The sequence below is a fragment of the Lithobates pipiens genome, unplaced genomic scaffold (assembly GCF_037356315.1).
Source record: "Lithobates pipiens isolate NorthernLeopardFrog02 unplaced genomic scaffold, aLitPip1_a1.2 Scaffold_18, whole genome shotgun sequence".
In the NCBI taxonomy this organism is placed as follows: domain Eukaryota; kingdom Metazoa; phylum Chordata; class Amphibia; order Anura; family Ranidae; genus Lithobates; species Lithobates pipiens.
In genome coordinates, this window is record NW_027507758.1 from 185,603,738 (window position 1) to 185,624,883 (window position 21,146).

A 21,146-nucleotide genomic window follows, 5' to 3' on the forward strand; every position below is an offset into this window, starting at 1 on the left:
TGTTTACATCACATGACGGCCGTGATTGGACACGGCCGTCATGTGATCAGGAGGGCCAATCACAGAGCCCTCCTGCCGATCTGAGATGTGCCGTGTCCGGGTGACACGAGCACATCGGGATCGCGCCGCTGCGCGAGCGCGCGCGCGATCCCGCTACTCCTGAAGGACGTTCCTGAACGGCCTGTCAGGAGTAGACGGCTCCCACCCGGCCGTATATATGCATTGGCCGGGTGGGAAGTGGTTAAATCCACAAGGACTTTTTTTTACCACTACTATGCCTTTATATTGGCTTTTAAAATGTACAAATGCAGCAATTTAGAACTTGGATGAAAGGTTTAGCACTGGGCAACACTTTTTTAACAATAAAAAGTGCATTTTATATACAACTATATAGATCAGACCAAAATGAGGCACAAATGAGGAGGAAAGAGGGACATTGCTCTAAATTAGGGACAGTCCCTTGAAATCAGGGACAGTTGGGAGCTATGTATTAGGCCTGATTCACACCTATGCATTTTTAGTGCTTTCTGCATATTTGCACTACAGAACGTGTTCCATAGGAAACCATGTTAGATAGACTGTAGTGCAAATCTGCAAAATGCAATAAAAATGCATAGGTGTGAGTTAAAGCAGAGTATCAGTCATATTTATTTTTTTAAACATTATTCAGCAGCATTAAATCTAAATAACAACCTTTGAAATTTTTTTTTTTTTTTTTACTCTACTTTTCAGGTCTGTTGCCAGGGGGTCCCTCATAATCTGCCTCTTCCTCTCCAAGGCGTCTGGCGTCATTTCCCTCGGTGCCCGTGCTCCTGGGAGATGTCTGTCATTGCCCAGGAGTCACTGGGCAGCACTGAATGCTTCGTTACCATCACAAGGGGGGTGGGCACTTCCAATGACGCTGCCCGTTATGATGGCAACGTCTGAAGTGTATGGCACTGTGCCGTCCATACGGCGCATGTGTGAGAACAGGCAGTGCATGCTGGTCAATCAGCTACACCAGAGCCCAGAAGATAGTGCTTGTGGGCTTCACATGCCCACAATTCCCACAAGCACTATGGAAACTGCTACTAAACAGGAATATAAGATATATTCCTATATGAAATTGGCAATCGAGCACAGATTATTAAAAAAACACGAGTTTTCTATATAAACCTTATATTAAAAAAATGTAACAGTGGGAGCTCCGCTTTAAGCCTAAGGGAGCAAATGTGAGAAGTTTATTCTAAAGCCTACAGCTGCACAATTAGGCCTCTTTCACATGGGACGGATCCGTGATGATCTGCCCCGTGGACATCCGCTTGCTCAGCGGGGATTGCTCCATCGATCCCCACTGAGCAGGAAGATGACTGGTCCGTCTCTACACACTGTGCAGGGATGGACCTGTCAGAGCTCCGCTCTCCCCTTTTGGAGATCGGATGATGAGGGACTGCAGAGTCCGTCGTCACCCGATCCGATGATGGATGGAAAAGTAGGTTTTTCCTCCATCACACTTTTTTGGATTGAAGCGGGTCCGATGTCTGCGGACGTGTCACTGCTGACATCCGACGTTCCATAGAGGTCTTTTGAGCATCCGTTCAGGTCCACCTAAAAAACTGACAGGCGGACCTGAACGGATCGTTCGTGTGAAAGAGGCCTTAATCGTCAAGAATCATTATCGGGAGCTTAACTAAAGTGTTTCACAATTCTTTCTATGCAAAGAATTTTCTCGCCACTTCTGAAGCCACAGCCCTCAAAGAAAGGAATAGAAAAACTGGGCAGTCTGCCAAGAATCAAAACATTCTTTATCACTTGAACTTAAGTATAAACATTGTTCACTTTGTTAAAAAAAAAAAAAGTATAAACATTGTAACAATGTCAATAGAATAGACTTTGTGTGTAAGTGAAAAAAGTTTAACCACACTAAGGCTCGGTTCAGACAGGGGCGACTTGTCCAGGCGACTTCGCCACCTGACAAGTCGCGCTCCATTCTGTACTATGGAACCGTTCTAATAGGAGCGACTCAAGTCGCTCCTACTTAGAAAAAAGGTTCCTGTACTATTTTTGGGGTGACTTCAGGCGACTTGCATTGACTTCTATACAGAAGTCGTTTTGCAAGTCGCCGCTGATCGTGTACAGGTCGCGGCACTGCAAGTCGTGCCGCCCCCTGTGTGAACCGAGCCTAAACCTTTTTCTGACATTTGTTAGTTTCAAGTTAAAATAATTTTTTATTTTTTTTGCTAGAAAATTAAAGTGGTTGTATAGTAAATTTTTGGACTTTAACCTACAGGAAAACCTATAATAAGGCTTACCTGTAGGTAAAAAAATACAGGTTTTGGAGATATTCCCCTCGCAATGCGCCCCTGACTACAGCAGCGCATGCACACAGAGGATTCTCTGCTGAAAATCCGGCAGACGCTGGACCCTGCCGGAAAGAAATCTCCTGCACGCAAGCGCTGGAGTGGCCGGAGCTGCGATACCCGGAAGAAACGCAGAGGGAACATGTCCGCTCCCTCGGCGTGGATCGAGCGAGATGTTAGGGCCTCGTTCTAAGGTAAGTATTTCATAATGACCTAGTATGCGGTGCATACTAGCTCATTATGCCTTTTCCTTTGCAGGTCAGGAAGAGAAAAAAAAAACGTCAGCGGGTATACAACCGCTTTAAAACCCCCCAAACATTATATATATTTTTGTAGTAGACACCCTAGAGAATAAAATGCTGGTTGTTGCAATATTTTAATACACTGTATTTGCGCAGCGGTCTTTCAAATGCACATTTAAAAAAAAAAAATCACTAACCAGTAAAGTTAGACCATTTTTTTTTTCATAATGTGAATGATTTTACGCCGCGAGATTCGTGATCTTTTTATTCTAAGGCCGCGTACACACGGGCGGACTGTCTGACGGACTTGGTCCACTGAAACACGACAGTCCGCTCGTGTGTGGGCTTCAGCGGACTTTTTCAGCGGACAGTCTGGCGGACTAAGTCTTTCGGAATTTCCGTAATATTGTCCGTCCAAACTTGGTTTCAGCGGACAGTCCGCTCGTGAGTAGGCAAGTTGGATGGACTAAGTATGGCTCATGCTCAGAAAGGATTTACACGGCCGAAGGTTGCATTGCAGTGTATTGGACGTCGTATTTCTAGTCCCGTCGTACGTGCCGTACACGTCATCGCGCAAGCTTTCAGCGGACTGTCTGCTCATCGTGTGTGGTCAAGTCCGTTCATTCAAAAGTAGGACAGACTGTGTCGGATTGTCTGACGGACTTAGTTGGACAGACAGTCCGCCCGTGTGTACGCGGCCTTAGAAAAAAAAAATTGTGATTCTCATTTTGGCCAGAATCGTGTAGCTCTACTAAAGCCCCATACACACTATCAGATTTTCTGCTGATTTTTTTTCCTTCACATTTACCAAAACCATCTAATATGAGGTCAAACCTTAGGAGTTTCAATGGGAGTTATTCAAGAAAGGCCAATCCACTTTGCACTGAAAGTGCACTTGGAAGTGCAGTCGCTCTAAATCTAAGGGGTAGATCTGAAATGAGGGGAAGCTCTGCTGATTTTATCATCCAATCATGTGCAAGCTAAAATGGTGTTTTTTATTTTCCTTGCGTGTCCCCCGAGGATCTTCAGCAACTTTACTTCCAAGTGCACTTGTAGGTTTAGGAGATATTTCTTGGACCTACAGGTAAACCTTAATCTAGGCTTACCTGTAGGTCAAAGTGTGTTGTAAGGGTTTTCAACCACTTTAAGCTGGCCATACACCTATAGATTATCTGCAGATTTTCTATGGTTAGATGGAAAAGTGTGAGATTCCTCCATCCACACAGTTTAGGGAACATGGAGAAATCTCTTTCCCTTTTTCCATCTAACAATAGAAAATCTGCAGATAATCTATAAGTGTATGGCCAGCATGCGATCAGGCAGGCCTTTGCACTACATAGTTTTAGTAAATGAAGACAAAAATCTGATGGTGTGTACGGGTCTTTCTCGTTCCCATACACTTCTTTCTTGTACGATGTGCGCTGCATCCATGCCAGCCTCTGCCAATCCCCGCTCCCTGTATAAACCTATGGGAAGCGTTGTATCGTTGTCAGTCATTCTCCAGCTAGTCACACCATCCTCCATGTACGTGTGTGACCCATTTGTAGGTTCCGGCTGACGCACACACAGTACAGGGGGGATCCGACCATCCGCGGAACTGCACAGAGCCCTGAACTTGTCCAAGCTTTACCTTCCTTCCATATGTGGAGGGAGGGAGGGATGTGGGGGAGTGGGCGGGGCGAGACGGCGGCGAGCGTTCCAATGGGAAGGTGGAAGCTAGCTGGGTTGGGGGCGTGAACTCGTGCCGTGACGTCTCGGGCGAGGGGAGGAGGAAGCGTGAGGCAGCTAAGGGTGCGTTTTCTCCGCGAGCGATAAACAAGAGAGAGGAGAAAAGTAAAAAGACTGAGCGAGAGGAGAAGAAAAGACGGAGCGCTCTGAGGGGAGGCAGCCCGCTCCTATCGCCGCTTCCTTGGAGAACGAGCCGCGGCTGAGGGGACGAAGTTTGTGGAGAAGTTGAAGTGGCAGGAAAGTTTCCATGTCCGTGCGGTGTCATTGCGTCAGTTCTCCTCAGCGCCGCACCATGCCGCTCCGCTCCCCGGTGTGAGGGAAAGTTGGGCAGGAAGGAGTCGGCTGCGTGTTGCTCGGAATAGAGGAGGAGGAGGTGTTGCGTGTCCGTATCAGTCGGTGTACAGAGGGGAATAAGGAAGGATGTACCTGGAGGAGGGCGGCCGGGGGCTGCGGCGGCTGTGCCACTTGCTTTTCGTGCTTCTGACGTTGCTGCCGGTGTGCAGCCGGGCTCTGGTGTGCTTACCGTGCGACGAGTCCAAGTGCGAGGAGCCCAAGAACTGCCCGGGGAGTATCGTGCTGGGGATCTGCGGCTGCTGCTTCATGTGCGCCCGGCAGAAGAACGAGAGCTGCGGGGGAGTCTACGGGCTGCATGGAGCATGCGACAGGGGACTGCGCTGTGTGATCCGCCCCCCGCTCAATGGCGACTCCATCACCGAGTACGAAGTGGGGGTCTGCGAAGGTAGGCTGTGCTCCCGCAACTTTTCCCACCACAACTGTCAGAGCTGTCATTACATCTGACACCCCAAACAGCGCGATCGCTGTGTTTATTACTCAGTGTGTAGACACTGTCATCCTTTACAAAAAAAAAAAAAACAGAGCGATCGGTGCTTATTGTGTGTAGATGAAGACATCAGGAGGTGTGACATCATTAATTCCAGCATGATTAGCTCCCATTGCCAGCTGGCTGCATGCTTTCATTCGTATCATTGGATCCTTACAGCGTTTTATTGTGTTGGAAGGGCTTAGGGGAGAAAAGGCAATGCCAGAAGGCATAAGTACACAGCCGATTCTAATTAATCAGGGTGGACTGTTACTAGAATTGTTTAGAAGTGTGCGCACTCGGGAACCGTGGCCACTTAATAATAGGGTGGTTTGCTGCTGTCTAGATTGCTTTGCTGGATGAGGAGGGCTTCTGCCAAATCTCTTGCAGAGGAGTGTGCTGGCTGATTTAGAGGCTACACCAAGCCCTCCTGGATCCCAGTGTGCACATATAGGATGCTTCTCCGTGCTGCTCATCATGTTGTTTGAGTACCAAAGGAATTGTCTTGATCATAGGATGCTTATCGGTACTCCTCATCACGTTGTTTTAGCACCAAATCAATTCACTTGGGTATAGGATGCTTCACAGCACTCCTTATCACGTTGTTTGAGCCCTAAAGGGATTGTCTTGGTCTTAGATGCTGCTCGGTGTTCCTGATCATATTTGTTTTAGTACCCTAGCAATATCCCTGGTTAAAGGATGCTTCTGGGGGCTCCTGATCACATTGTTTTACTAGCAAATCAATTGATGCTTCTTGGTGGTCCTTATCAGGTTGTTTTAGAACCAAATAAATTGACTTGGTTATAGGATGCTCCTGATCACAATGTCTTATCACCCATGCAATTACCTTGGTTATAAGATGCCTCTTGGTGCGCTTGATCACATTGTTTTAGCACCAAATCAATTCACTTGGGTATAGGATGCTTCTCGATACTCCTCATCACGTTGTTTAAGCCCCAAAGTAATTGTTTTGACTTCTCAGTGTTTCTGATCACATTGTCTAAGCACCCAAATAATTGCCTTGGCTATAGGATGCTTCTTAGTGCTCCTCATCCACACTGTTTTACCAACAAACCAATTGACTTGGGTATAGGATGCTTCTTGGTGCTCCTGATCAGGTTATTTTATAACAAAATCGATTGACTTGGTGATGTTTTAACACCTAAGCAACTGCATTGGTTATAGGATGCTCATCGGTGCTCCTGATGACAGTATTTTAGCACCTAGGAAATTGACTTGGTCAGTAAAAAGCCACCCTTGAATTCTTTGATCATGGGGTTTCTGCCTTCTTTTGGCCAGGAGTGAATGATGTTATAATGATTCTAATATAGACACAGAATGCTGTAGACGGACATGGTGCACGAATTTGCAGAAAGGACATGTTCCATGTGTAGAATGTTGAGGGAATCTGGAAGAGCGAGTGCTGGGAGAGTTTTATGTGGATAATGAAAGCAGAGTCATGTGTGACTTATTAAAAAGCAGAGTACGTCAGCCCACGAGAGATGGGCTTGCGGCTGGTAGTGTAGGAATTAAGCAAAGTGATGCAGTGGATCCCAAGAGAATGCTTGATCGTTTTCAAAAGAGGGCTTAGGCAGGAAGGCATGCACACACATTCCATAAAAGACAAGGTAGATTTATACTGTAGGTCAGTCTTTGATTGCTTTGCTCCATTGTCTATGCTGTGCGTGCCTGTCTATAGAGGTGTTTGGAAGATTCCGCTATTATTTAATTTATCTATCTTGCTTGTTTTGAATGTTCAAATACTACATTAAGTAGCAGCTACAATTTGGTAGGCATCCATAACAAAACCAAAAAAAAAAAAGGGTTTTGACAGAATAGTCAGTACAGGTTCTACTGCCATTCATTGACTTTCCTGTATCCATTGCGTTAATGCAACAGGTTGAATAGAGTACCACAACTGCTAAAATATCAAGCCCGTCTCTTTGCTCTGCTTGACGGCTGCTTCTGTGGAATACAAGGGATCCATGATCCAACACAATTTGTCTCAGGTTTTTTTTTGTCTATTGTAGCTTTTCGGTCATAATTTATTCCACTTGTGGATCTAGGAGACTATTATAACCATTCTGTACTGGAGATGAATGTATTTATACTGTTTATGCAGTGCCTGTTCTATTTATTTAGACTAAACAGTAGTAACATGAATAAGTGTAGTGTTATGTAGTAAAACCGCACTCCAGAGAAAACGGAGCCACGATAAGAGCATGTAACTAAGAAGTCTGCAAACTCTCCAAGAAAATTCTTGGTTAGATGTTTAATGTGTTTGTCTCCGAAAAATTCATTGTTCATATCTCCAGTTCTTTTGAGATGTTCTGGTGCATTTAATAGGGCACAAAGCAATATGCAGTAACCAATAAACAGTCATCTGCAATTATCTTTGCTGTAAATCGATGAAAGGTTAAATATCGGTTACTATGGCAACTGCACTTTGCGCCTAATCATTGCTCCTTTCATCCCATTGATAAAGAAGCTCACATGTATCTACATGTGAAGGCTTTTTGATTTTGTCCTTCAATATAAAAATATATTTTCTGTTTCATGTATCTGCTTGGTCAAAATACTCGGTCATGCAAAAAGGCACATGCTATGGATAAAACCATCTGAAATAGAACCACTAAAGGATTTGGTTGATAATGTATTTCGGTTAAATGGCACATGCTGGCTCCATGCAAAAGCTGAAAGATTAGCCCTTCCTGAAGAAAAGAGCAATTGTGCTTGATGCTATCTATATAAAGTGATTCCATTTCAAGGCCTCCGTGTCTTGTATTTTAGGTAGCAAAAGGTCTCCAGAGGCTTTCTAAGTCACCAGCAGATGTTTAATGCTGATTTTCCCTGTTGCCTTCCTTGCTCTCCTGTCAGACTAAAGTCTGTGCTGTGGACTGAACAAGATATATCCTAAATATCATTTACTGCTGCAGAAACCTTTCACTTAACCTCTGAGAAAACAGGGATTGTGTATGTTGTTCCTCTGTTGTCTCGTTTATAATCAGTTGACCTATAAACACTAATTTTGCTATTTTCCAAACGTATTTCACAATGAAGTGTCACTAAACCCAAATACTATTTTTAATTTAAAAGAATTGTAAAATACCTTCATTTGTAGTCATCATTCCCTACTAATAGCAGTGTTGGACAGCACTTTCTATAAAATCGGCTCTGCTCTAACTTTCTTTTAGAGGATGGCTACACTTGTTCTCCATAGTTCCACTATAAGTGCAAATGTAGACAGCCTTCTTGACACTCTCACAACTACAGTAAGTGCCGGCGCTAGAATGAAAAAGCATATTTAAACCTCCTGTTTATAAAATCATCATCCACACATCCTAATCAGGCTTCAGCCAGACAGGGGACCAGGACATGAGGCATCCATAGGAGGTATCAGGCAGAATGAATGAGATGTGTGTACAGAGCATTGAATACTGTGATTTGTAGTTTGAGTAGAGTATTACGTGTGTGTGTGTGTATGTATGTATGTGTGTGTGTGTGTATATATATATATATATATATTTGTGTGTACACTCTGCTTGTACCCTCTGGGGGGGGGGGGGGGGGTGTATATGCAAAACAACTGTTAATTGTATTTAGTACTGTATTGGAGTGAGATATTATTTTAAGATGGAGTGTTTAGTGATACTTTAAGTATGATAAACTGCACGTTTTATCATGCTTTTCAGCTAAACTGATAATTTAAAGTGTAGATTATTTTATTCATACTGGTTTGTCAATTTAAAACAAAAGTTAACTACAGTCTGTAAAGGCAGAGTTTACATATCAGAAATAGCTGAACTAATCAGGTAAAGGGCACAAAATTCTGATCTAGTACACATGTAGTAGCCCTTTCCTCTTTTAAGAGTAAAGAATTGCATTGCTTGTGGGCAAATTTCCCAACATGGAGAATATCTCCTTGTAGCCCAGCAAGATACTTTTACTGTATGAGATGCTTACTATTGTTTTTGGAGTAACAACCTGATAACCAAAGTAGTGCTCAAAACCAGGAGTCTGGCTTCATTTGGCCATTTTGTTACTGAATTTTGAGTCTTGGATATGCGCCAGAGATTGTCTTGTGAAACTGTTGGTGAGGTATCTCCACTTGCATCCTCAGGCTTCTGAATACCTGCCCTAGCAATTCTATGCGGTTTTCATTCTAGCGTGTGTTGGATCTTGTAAGAGACGTGATACCAGAAACTATTGTAGTGAAATTTCTCGAAGCCAGTTCGGCCGGCTTCTATTAAAATGCTATGATAGAAAAAGGTCTGCCAATCGGCTCCCGATCATCACTCTGAGCCAATCGCTGAGAGTGCTGACTATATTCTGGTGGGGGCTGTTACCCTGTCAAAACACAATAGCACAGTGGGGGAGATGGCTGTACTAATGTCGGATAGTTAGTACAGCAGCTTCTCCTGAGCTGTCGGGTGTTTTATAATAATCCCCTATGTGTTCATGTACACATAGGCTTTTGGAGACAGTCAAAGTTCCCTCCTGAATGCAGAAAAATCACTTTCAGGAGAAGAGTATTAAAAAATGAATAAATGCTCAAGCGCATCTGGCATTTCAATGACCAGAATAAATTTAAAAATTCTTGCCAATGAAATAAAAGCCAAAAGTGCCTTTAACCTGCTTGAAAAACTGTGGCTTAGATATGTTTTAAAAAAAAAAAAGTACAGTCTAAGCTTGTTTGGCTGTACTTCTCCTGTGGATCACAGGAGTGCAGGCAGTTCTGCACTTGTGAACCACTTTCGGCTGTCGTTACAAAGCTGGTCCAGGCTCAGGCAAGATTGTGACAATGGAGTCTGGATCTGCCCACATGCCTGGACCAGCAAATCCACCCCTTCCACAGCCCAGTGCTCCAGTGAGTCTGGGTGGGGGGCGTGCGTGGCACCAGGTCAGACCAGAGAGCCGGCTCTCTGCTCACCGAGCTGTGAGAACTGAGCGTCGGGGACAGATGCAGCATTCACCTAGGTAAGAATGAATCTTAAAAAAGACTGTCACAGCTCTCTGCTCTGCCCCCTCCTCGCTCACTGAAGCGCAATGGACAATGGAGGGACTGGGGGCGGCTTGCAGAGAGGCTGAACCGGGTGTTGGTCCAGACTCCATTGTCACTATGACATGGTACCTGGATCGGACTTCAGCCCACTCTCTGCTGAAAATGGGTCACAGGAGTGAATGGCACAACTGTGATCCATAGGAGAAGTCCAGCTAAACGAGCTTTGGCTATACTTCTTCTTTAAACGTAGATGGCAAGGCTTTATAAAAAAATAAAATGTAGTGGCATATGAATAGCATTACATGAATTTGCAAACCCTTCTTCTTCCTTTTTTTTTTTTTTTTTTTTTTTTTTTTGTTTTTTTTTGTTTAGCAGCACTTTATAGCTATGTAGGAATATTTGTGGTGGTGAGGTTCTCAAAGCTGCAGTAATATGTGCACTTTTCAGTATTGTCTTCGCTGGTAAAGACTAAATTACTTTTCAATTGTAATACTTGTAGGATTGCCATTTATGTTGACTGTGGGCAGAATTTTGACAATGCTGCCAAACGGACTGCTGTAGGTTAACGGTTTAGATGCAAGAATGTTTGTTTTTTTCGGGGGTTTTTTCTGGAAATTAAAATTATATAATTTTGGGGTGCATTATAAAGTGACCCTGTTACCTCCAGGGTCACTTACAGAAAGGAACCAACCCTGTAAAAGAAAATATTTTATCTATATGGCAGCCCATGTTTTGAAATGTTGCTGCATCGCTGCTCTTTAGCAAATGTAGATGGTTTCTCCACCCGAGTCTTGCATCACTACAGGACATACGAGCTGGTGGGAGAGACCATTCAGTGTTTGGCAGGGAATGCAAGTACAGGCGGTCCCCTACTCCCAAACAGGAAGTGAGAGGAAATCTACCCCAGGAATGGAAATTCTCTCCTGTAAGGCCCCTTTCACATGGGACGGATCAGTGATGATCCGCCCCGTGATGATCCGCTTGCTCAGCGGGGATCACTCCGTTGTCCCCGCTGAGCCGGCGGCAATCAGGGCAGTCTCTGCACACTGTGCCGGGACCGCCCTGTCGGCTCTCTGCTCTCCTCCTCTATGGGGGATCGGATGAGCACGGACTATCTGTCCATGTCCATCCAATCCGCTCTGCAGACAGATAGAAAAATAGGATTTTCCTCCGTCTGCAGAATCGGATGATAGCGGGTGTCTGCGGATGTTTATCTGCAGACAGTCGCTTTTCCATAGGAATGCATGTATGTCCGTATTTCATCCGCAAATGGATGGATGAAATACGGACATAATGTCCGCATGTGTGAAAGGGGCCTAAGAGTTATTATGGGAAAAAGGTATCTCCACTGATGCTTTATCACCAAGGCTTGTTTCCACAACAACCCAAACTTTTCCAAACCATTGTCATTGGGACAGTGAGGTGAAACCTTCTGAACAGGGGCACAGACAGCAAAACAAAATATTAGTGGTGTTAACCCTTCCCTATTCTATCCAACAAGCTGTGCCAAACTTTAAAAAAAATGTTCAGGAAGCAGGTAAAATCTTTCAGGGCTGAAGTGGTTAATACACGTGGTGGCCCTTTTGGTTTGAAAACAGTGCATAGATTTGAAACACTCAAATGGAACAGAGCAGGATATATTCTTGAAATTATTTTTAATGCAGTAAAATAGTGTGACGCTCACGAAACTTACAAACATTTATGGGTAACTGGAAATAACACCACATTTGTTGAGAAAGACCACCCCCTTTGGGTGATCTATGTACATTGCAAGGCCTTTAACAAACTTTGCAGTAGAGTCCTATATTTCTGTTCATAAGAAAAATATGTTCCACTAGGTCCTTTTTTAAGTTTGGTTCCCAAATGGGCATGTTCAATGTAATGTGCATAGTGAATTTTTCATTAATAAATCAGGTAATGCACTTTCAGTGATCTAATAAGGAAAGCTGCAGTGTCTGCATCCCTAGAAGGATATAACCTTTAGACCCCTTTCACACCAAGGCCATTTTGCAGGTGCTATAGTGTAGAAATCGCGCCTGCAATCCGCCCTCAAATTGCTGCACCATTTTCTCCAGTGTGAAAGCCCGAGGGCTTTCACACTGGAGCATTGCGCTGGCAGGACATCAGGAAAAGTCCTGCCAGCAGCTTCTTTGGAGCGGTGTGTTTACCGCTCCTCCACCGCTGCTCCCTGTTGAAATCAATGGGGTAGCGCGACTATACAGCCGGCAAAACGCCACTATTGCACCATATTGCAGGCGGTTTTAACCCTTTCTCGGCTGCTAGCGGGGCTAAAAGCGCCCCACTAGCGGCCGAAATGCACTGCAAATCCGACGGTAAAACACCGCTAAAAATAGCGGTGTTTTACTGCCGACGCTATGGGAGCAGCAGTGTGAAAGGGATATGTAATTAGCAGTCCTCTAGCTGCAGAACTAAAAGTCCCATGAGGCATAGCAAGACTGACAGCCACAAGAATGACACCTAGAGGCAGAGTATGATGGGACTTGTAGTTTTGCAACAGCTGGAGGTCCGCTAATTGCATATCCCTGCTTTAGAGAGTATCTTATAATCCTTGCAGAGGACGCCTACAATTTTGCTTGCATCTTAGTGTAGACTTCTAAGAAAATCAGTGAGCCAAATCATACAAAACAGGAATTGCATTCCTGGAATAGTTCTGTACACCAAGTGTGTACAAAAAGGCCTCCAGGTTGCCATATTGCATTGAATTTTGCAGAAAATTTAACAGGGTGCAGACTGAAAAGGAAAGGTAATTTGTAAGAACATTAAAATTATAATATGGCTTGTCCATCAATTGTATATGGTTTTTTTTCACCCACAAAAGTGGTTATCTTTTAAATGCACATTAAAGGGCATTTAAGTGTTACCACAGGGTCACTTAGAAGAATAAAAGACGCACACTGTAAAATAGTGAATATATACTTAACTTTCAGGTGGTTGTGTCCTTAAATACCACTGCTTCACTACACTGCAGTAGCTGCAGTTTTTAAACCAGTCAAATACAGGCGGTCCCCGGGCTGCAAACCAGATAGGGTCTGTAGGTATGTTCTTAAGTTGAATCTGTTTGTAAGTCGTAACAGGCATATTTAAGTGTAGCTCCAGCCCCCCCAAAAAAATATTTAAATAAATCTCTCAGGACTGCAACATTTTATACAGCGATCAGAGCTAAAAATAACTACTGATTACTGTATAAATGTCACTGGCAGGGAAGGGAGTGATGAAGGGGTTAAATGCGTTCCCTCAGCGTGTTCTAACTGTAGGGGTGGAGACTACTACTGACATGAGAGATCACTGTTCCTGATGACAAGGAACAGTAATCATGTTACTAGACAGAGCTTGCTTGTAAAAGTGCAACTTTCTGCCTGAAAACGCGATGCTTAGGCGTTTTGAAGTTTCTAGCGACATGCATTTTGGAGTGGAGATGTGAACCATCTCTACAGAGAATAATTTCCCCCCCCCCCCCCCTCCAGTGTTTTGTAGCTTCAAGCTACAAAACACTCAAGTGTGAATGGGGTCTGAGGCCCCCCCTACCCTGCCCTTAATTCTGTCCCTAAACACGCCCTCATAAATCATCTCATTAAATTACACTGTTAAATGTTTTATTCAGAATTACATTACAAAAAGAAAAAATCAGTGCAGCCTCACCAGTGCCCATTAGTGCAAGAGAGGTGAGAGCCAGCCAAATCACACAGAGTGGGCATCTCCTGCTGTGACACACAGCTTGTATTTAAATTGCCCCATGGCCGCAGTCAAATGAAGTCCGGCCTCCTGGACTGGGGCTCTTATGTTGTCGCACTACAATTTCCTGGCATTGGACCAGTGTGCTGTTTATCATAGGAGCCGGTCCAGAATGCATGTCTTTTTTTGCGGCCGCTGGTCAGTTCCAATCCAAGTTGCAGGAGATTCCCACTCTGTGATCTGGCTGGCTCTCCTATCCTCTAATCCAGGGATCCTCAAGCTACGGCCCTCCAGCTGTTGCAAAACTACACATCCCATCAGGCATTGTAAAACTCTGACATTCACAGACATGACTAGGCTTGATGGGAATTGTGGTTCCTGAACAACTGGAGGGCCATAGTTTGAAGACCCATGCTCTAATCCCTGTGCGCTGGCAAGGCTGCATTGATGGACGATCCGGCTTTGTGTGATCCGGTGGCGCTCGTCCCTACCCCTACAAATTTTGAGGGCGGCTGTATGCATAATCATATTGCAGTATATCATTTTGATAGTGGTATTAATCTTCTTTTTTTTTTTTTTTTTTTTGGAGTTGATGTCGGGCATGTTAAACAAAAATCCTGTAACAGCTTTAACTGCAGTAGTTAAACAATTGGCTTGCTTTAGCATTGCCTGTCAGAGGGTGTTTGTAACCTGTGGTGAAAATGAGCGCCGTGGGTCTGCCGTTTGTATATGGTCTAATGTAGCCTGATCTGAAAGCTGCAATCCCTACAGTCAGAATGATTACTTATTGCTATGGCTTTATGGTCTTCTTTTATGATTCATGCTTTTAAAACTGGAGAACATTCTTAGCACACTGTATAATGAAGGTGTAACGCTAAGCCATTATGCACATGTTATTAATGCACATTGAACTTATTTAGCAGCTCTTAACAACTACCTGGGAAATTGTATCCTTGTAAGGTCACATTAAAATTTTTATTTTATACTGTATATGTATGTAATGTATATATCTTTATAATAGTTTGTGAACGCTATAACTTTCCTACAAATGAAATAATATACACTGATTTGGGCTATTTTCACCAAAGAAATGTAGCAGAATACATTTTGGCCTCAATTTATAAAATATTTATTTGCAAAATTTGATCACTGAAATAAAGAAAAACAACTTTTTTTATTTTTTATATTTTTCTTCATTTTTGGACCTTTTTTTAGCAAAAAAAAAAAACCCAGTGGTGATTAAAACCAACAAAAAGAGAGCTCTTGTCTGTCCCAAAAAAGTATGACAACACTGATAGCTGAAAATTGGCCTGGGCAAGAAGGGGGTAAAAGTACCCTGTACGAACATGGGTAAGTTATGCCATGTGAACATGTAACAAATTAGGCGTTAACACATCTTGACTGCAGGAGTTAAAATACACTTTAAAGTGTTTGAACCCAACGGTATAAATAAAGCTGTGCCAGCCCCTCTATTGTAGGCAGGCATAGCACATTGTATAAGTCTTAACCATTTCCCGCCCGCAGGTGCTTATCTAATAGTTTTTTGAAACTATCGATGCTCCCCGCTGAGACCATCGCCTTTGGAAGGGAATTCCACATCCTTGCCGCCCTTACAGTAAAGAACCCTCTACTTAGTTTAAATCTTTTCTTCTAATTTTAATGAGTGGCCACGAATCTTGTTTAACTCCCTTCTGCGAAAAAGCTTTATCCCTATTGTAGGGTCACCAGTATGGTATTTGTGTATTGAAATTATATCCCCCCTAACTAATATCCTCCAGACCCTTTATTAGTTTTGCACTTCTTTGTACTCGCTCCATTTCCAGTACATCCTTCCTTTTATCCTCCCCCTTCTTTTTTTTTTTTTTTTTTTTTTTTTTTTTTTTTTTTTTTTTATGCATGCCAAATATTCTGTTTGCTTTGTTAGCAGCAGCTTGGCATTGCATGTGCTGTCTTATGATGCTGCCCAAATGCAAAATGTTTCCATTTTGCTGTAACTATATTAAATACCATTACCCACTCTTGGGGGGAATTTTGTTAAAACTGGAGCAGTCAGAATATGGAGCTGATGTGCATGGCAACCAATCAGATTTTCTTATTGGCGTGTTAAATAAGCTTTGAAAATGTAAAGATAGATTCTGACTAGTTGCCATGCATGTATGTAGGGCTGAAACAACTAATCAGTTAATTGACAACTAATCGATTATGAAATCGATTACTATTTTCATCGATTAATTGGCCAGTAGCACAATGGGGTTAAAAAAAAAAAAAAAAAACCTAGAACCTTAGCCCTTTATAGTACAAAAAGAGCAAATAATCGCTACTTTAAATATTTCACTGTTCTACAGTAAAAAAATGAACCCCTTTAAAGTAGTGATTATCTGCTTTTTTTTACTATAAAGGGGTCATTTTATTCTTTTTAACCCCATTATGTTACTAAATGTCTTAGATCAGGTTCACATCTATATGTTGGTGCTTTTTGCAGAACTGCACTAAAGTTCATTTACATGGTTTCCTATGGGATACGTTCAGATCTGTGCTTTTTTTCAGCTGTTGCGTATTTGGAAAGGGTCGGGGAATTTTTAAATGCAAAATGGTGCTTTTTTGGTTCAAAATACTTCAATGGAGAAACTGCAGAAAAGCATATAATGCGTTTTTGAAGCAATTTGTGTTTTTTAATCTGCCCCCAAAAAAAAGCAAAAACGCAAATTGCAGTAAAATCACGTGCGCAGAAATAAAAAACGCACAGCAAAAAGCACTGCAGAAACAGATAAAAAGAAAACTGCATTGGTGTGTACTGAGCCGATTGCTCGGTTTCGCTCGTAGTCCCTCCTCCCTGCTGTTTCTCTAGCGAGCGCTGCCGAAAAAGATCGAGCCGACTGTACTGTGTACTCGGCTTGGCTTGCAGTTCACTGTGAGCGGAGCCCAGCCGAATACACAGTACAGACGGCTCGGTCTTTTTCGGCAGCACTTGCTAGAGAAACAGCAGGGAGACTGTGTGCTGATGCACCAACTGTGGAAGGGAGGTCTGCATCTAAGACTGAACCAGCTGAATTTCGATCTGTCTATGGCGAGCTTAAGTTCTCTGAGGACTTTTGGATGTAAGCCATCTGGTCCTGGTAACATACCATCCATTGGACTGCTATAATCTGTAAAAAGTATGTAATGTACACCAGTATTAGGAGCATGTAATATACAGCATGTTATGCAGATTAAAGTGGACCATGGCACAGTACAATGTTGGAGCAGGGGAAGGCAAACTTTGGGCCCTGCAGCTAATGTGGAATCACAAACCCCATGAGGGCCGATTCCCACTGCTGCATTGTCAGACATTGCATGTGATTCACACCAAACTGCTGTGAAAATCGCATGCAATGTCTGTCTGATGCAAATTCAGCAATACAGATTGTATGGCTGAATTTGCATCGTATTCATACCAAACTCCTGCAGGATAATAAATAAAAAAAAAAATATATATATATATATATATATATGTATGTATATGTGCACCATAAAAATAGCCTTCAAAGCCTTTTTACATTGGTGTTCAGTGTAGGATGCCCCACCTTTGTGTTGGTGCTTGCTATGGAATTATTCAGCTGCTGCCAGATGGTGGTTGTGTCCTCAGTAACATAAAGTAGTGGACAACACTTTTGACCTAAAACTCCCAGCTTTGATTGTAAATGCTGCTTCGAATTCTGGCTGTCAGATGCTAAGCAGCCAAGAGCCTCAGGTTCCAATGCACCTCTGCAAAATCCCAGATGGGGGTGAAGCAGACTATAGGATGAGGCATTAGAATTATTTTTTAATCCTGAACTATATCCACATAAGAAAACATAATTTTCTGGGTTTCCTTTTTTTTTTTTTTTTTTTTTTCCCCCCTATTTCCGAATCTTATTTTATGTATGGCCACAGTGTTTCTGAGAATATTGAAGTTCCCATGGTCTAAAATGAACTTATGTTATGCTGTAGATAATCTGTGCATATGATGTAGATGGGGTAGACGTGGACACAAAAGGGTCTATTTATTAATAGTTTGCAGAGCGAATGTCTCAGCATTCTGGCAGAATTCACAAATGATACCTGTAATATTTGTAGTTTATGTAAAAAAAATGTAAGGGTTTTTTTTTTTTTCCTATGAAAAAAAGATTTAAGTATATTCAAATGTGAAAATCGCATAACAATGCGAGCCAAATAATGAGGGAGACATCTGTACTGGAAACCTAGGTAGTGATGCACCAAAATGATCAGCCGAAAATAGGATTTTCTAAGTTCTGGCGATAATGGCTGCCGAAAATGCCAGAGATTTTGCCGGGATTTTACCTTGCTTCTGGTGTGTGCTTTTTTCTTCTTCTTTTTTTTTTTTTTTTTTTTTTTTTTTTTTTGTAGGTCATGTGTAGAAGTCAACCGATATGGGTTTTTCTCTTGTCTATGCCAATGCTGATATTTAGAAATTGGGGTGGCCGATATGATTTTTTTTTCTTTGGCAGGTGGCACTGGCAGGTTTCACACAGAGCCGGTATAGTGTAACTGTGTGAAACTGACATATGTAACTGAATGCAGAGAGAGACCAGCTGTCAAAATTCAGCGGTGATGTGGACGGGACCCGGGAGTGGGCAGGACCCAGCAGCTATCAAACGCCAGCCAATGATTGGGCTGCTTAAGAAAGGGGTGGGGCCACATACACGTAGTAGCCTGCCCAGATACCATCCCATTGGCTTGTTTGATAACTGGTGGGTCCCGCCCACCCCCAACATCAACGCTTTCTCTGCATTCAGTTACAGATGTCAGTTTCGCACACTCAGCGGCTCGGGCAAGTGTCAAGCGCTGCTCTGCCAATTGAGTGTAGGGAAGGGAGGAGGAACACTTCTGGGGTGACGGGGCATGGTGCGGTCAGTATTAATAAGCCGAATTTGCATAATAATTGGGCAATGCCGATTTCCAAAAAAAAAAAAAAAAAAAGCCAAATATCAGCCGATATATTGGTCAACCTCTAGTCATGTGACTCAACAACTTGTTTCAGTGGGGAGGTGTATTTTTGGTGCCAAATATGCACCAGGCAATAATGGCCAACCATAAATTCATATCCATTTAAATTCATGATATTAAAAAGTTGACTCTAATACAATTATATTATAAAAATGCACATGCATACAGTGCCTTGCAAACGTATTCACCCCCTTGGCTTTTTACCTATTTTGGTACATTACAGCCTTTAGTTACATTTTTTTTTAAAATCTGAATTATATGTGATGGATCAGAACACAATAGTCTAATTTGGTGAAGTAAAATTGGAAAAATATATAAATAAAACAACTTTTCAGAAATAAAAAAACAAAAAAAAAAATGATAATTGGCATGTGCGTATGCATTCACCCCCTTTGTTATGAAGCCCATAAAAAGCTCTGGTGCAACCAATTACCTTCAGAAGTCACACAGTTGGTGAAATGATGTCCACTTGTGTGCAATCTAAGTGTCACATGATCTGTCATTTATATATACACACACTTTTTTGAAAGGCCCCAGAGGCTGCAACAGCAAGAGGCACTATTAACCAAACACTGCCATGAAGACCAAGGAACTCTCCAAACAAGTAAGGGACAATGTTGTTAAGAAGTACAAGTCGGGGTTAGGTTATAAAAAAAAAAAAAATATGCAAATCTTTGATCCCTGGGAGAACCATCAAATCTATCATAACCAAATGGAAAGAACATGGCACAACAACAAACCTGCCAAGAGACGGCCGCACACCGACACTCACGGACCGGCCAAGGAGGACATAAATCAGAGAGGAAGCACGGAGATCTAAGGTAACCCTGGAGGAGCTGCAGAGTTCCACAGCAGAGACTGGAGTATCTGTACATAGGACGACAATAAGCCATACGCTCCATAGCGTCGGGCTTTATGGCAGAGTGGCCAGAAAAAAGCCATTACTTTCAGCAAAAAACAAAATGGCACTTTTTTGGGTTTGGGAAAAGGCATGTGGGAGACTCCCAAAATGTATGGGGTAAGGTGCTCTTGTCTGGTGAGGCTAACATGTAACTTTTTGGCCATCAAAGAAAATGCTATGTCTGGTGCAAACCCAACATATCACATCACCCCAAAAATACCAAAAACATGATGGTGGCAGCATCATACTGTGGAGGATGTTTTTCAGCAGTGGGGACTGAGAAACTGGTCAGAGTTGAGGGAAAGATGGGTGGTGCAAAGTACAGGGATATTCTTGAGCAAAACCTGTACCACTTTGTGTGTGATTTGAAGCTAGGATGGAGGTTCACCTTCCAGCAGGACAATGACCCCAAACACACTGCTAAAACACTTGAGTGGTTTAAGGGGAAATGTGTACATGTGTTGGAATGGCCTAGTCCTCAATCCAGTAGAAAATCTGTGGTCAGACGTAAAGATTGCTGTTCACAAGTGCAAACCATCTAACTTTAAGGAGCTAGGGCAGTTTTGCAAGGAGGAAGGGGCAAAAATCCCAATTGTAAGATGTGGCGAGCTCATAGAGACTTATCTATGTGACTTGGAGCTGTGAAAGCCACAAAAGTTGGCTCTACAAAGTATTGACTTTAGGGGGTGAATAGTTATGCACATTGACTTTTTCTGTTATTTTGTCCTGCTTCACAATAAAAAGTCTTCAAAGTTGTGGGCATGTTCTGTAAATTAAATGATGCAAATCCTCAAACAATCCATGTTCCAGGTTGTGAGGCAACAAAACACGAAAAATGCCAAGGAGGGTGAATACTTTTGCAAGGCATTGTATACACACACACACACACACACACACACACTACAAGGTAAGGGTTCATGTGTACTTTAAAGCGGAGTTCCACCCATTTAAAAGTCAGCAGCTACAAAAGTTGTAGCTGCTGACTTTTATTAATCAGTCCAGCGACGCGGGTGCAGGATGCCTCAATTCCCTCCGAGGCCCTGGCATTCTAACTGTGGGTGCCCAGTTGTGGCTTTGCAACCAAGCACGCACTGCGCATACGCAAGCTGCGCCGTTCGATGGCCAGGCAATCTTCTGGGACCTGTGATGTGTCCCATAAATTTGCAGGGAGGGGGGAGAGATGAACTTCCGGTGCCAGGGGAGGAAGTGGGAGCTGGGTGCACCAAAAAATGGTACCCGCTCCTCCCCCCAAAAAAAATTATATGCCAAATGTGGCATGTCAAGGGTTCACCTGCGCTTAAAGCAGAAGTTCTATTTGAGGGTGGAACTCCGCTTTTAAGGTTATTTTCTCTAAGGAGTGAATGTTTGGAAATGTTGCGTTCGCCTTCCAAAATAAAATACAACAAATACAAACTGTCATTTTACACATTACAAA

General features: G+C 42.9%; 1 protein-coding gene across 1 annotated transcript in view; it reads left to right on the top strand.

The window, feature by feature from the left end:
- Window positions 1-4,330: 4,330 nt before the first annotated feature.
- Window positions 4,331-21,146, top strand: part of CRIM1 (cysteine rich transmembrane BMP regulator 1) — a 1,166,729-nt gene continuing 1,149,913 nt past the window's right edge. Inside the window, exon 1 of the mRNA XM_077486443.1 lies at window positions 4,331-5,048. Coding sequence (XP_077342569.1) covers window positions 4,730-5,048 — 319 coding nt within the window. The 5' untranslated portion in view covers window positions 4,331-4,729. The remainder of the gene's footprint in view (window positions 5,049-21,146) is intronic.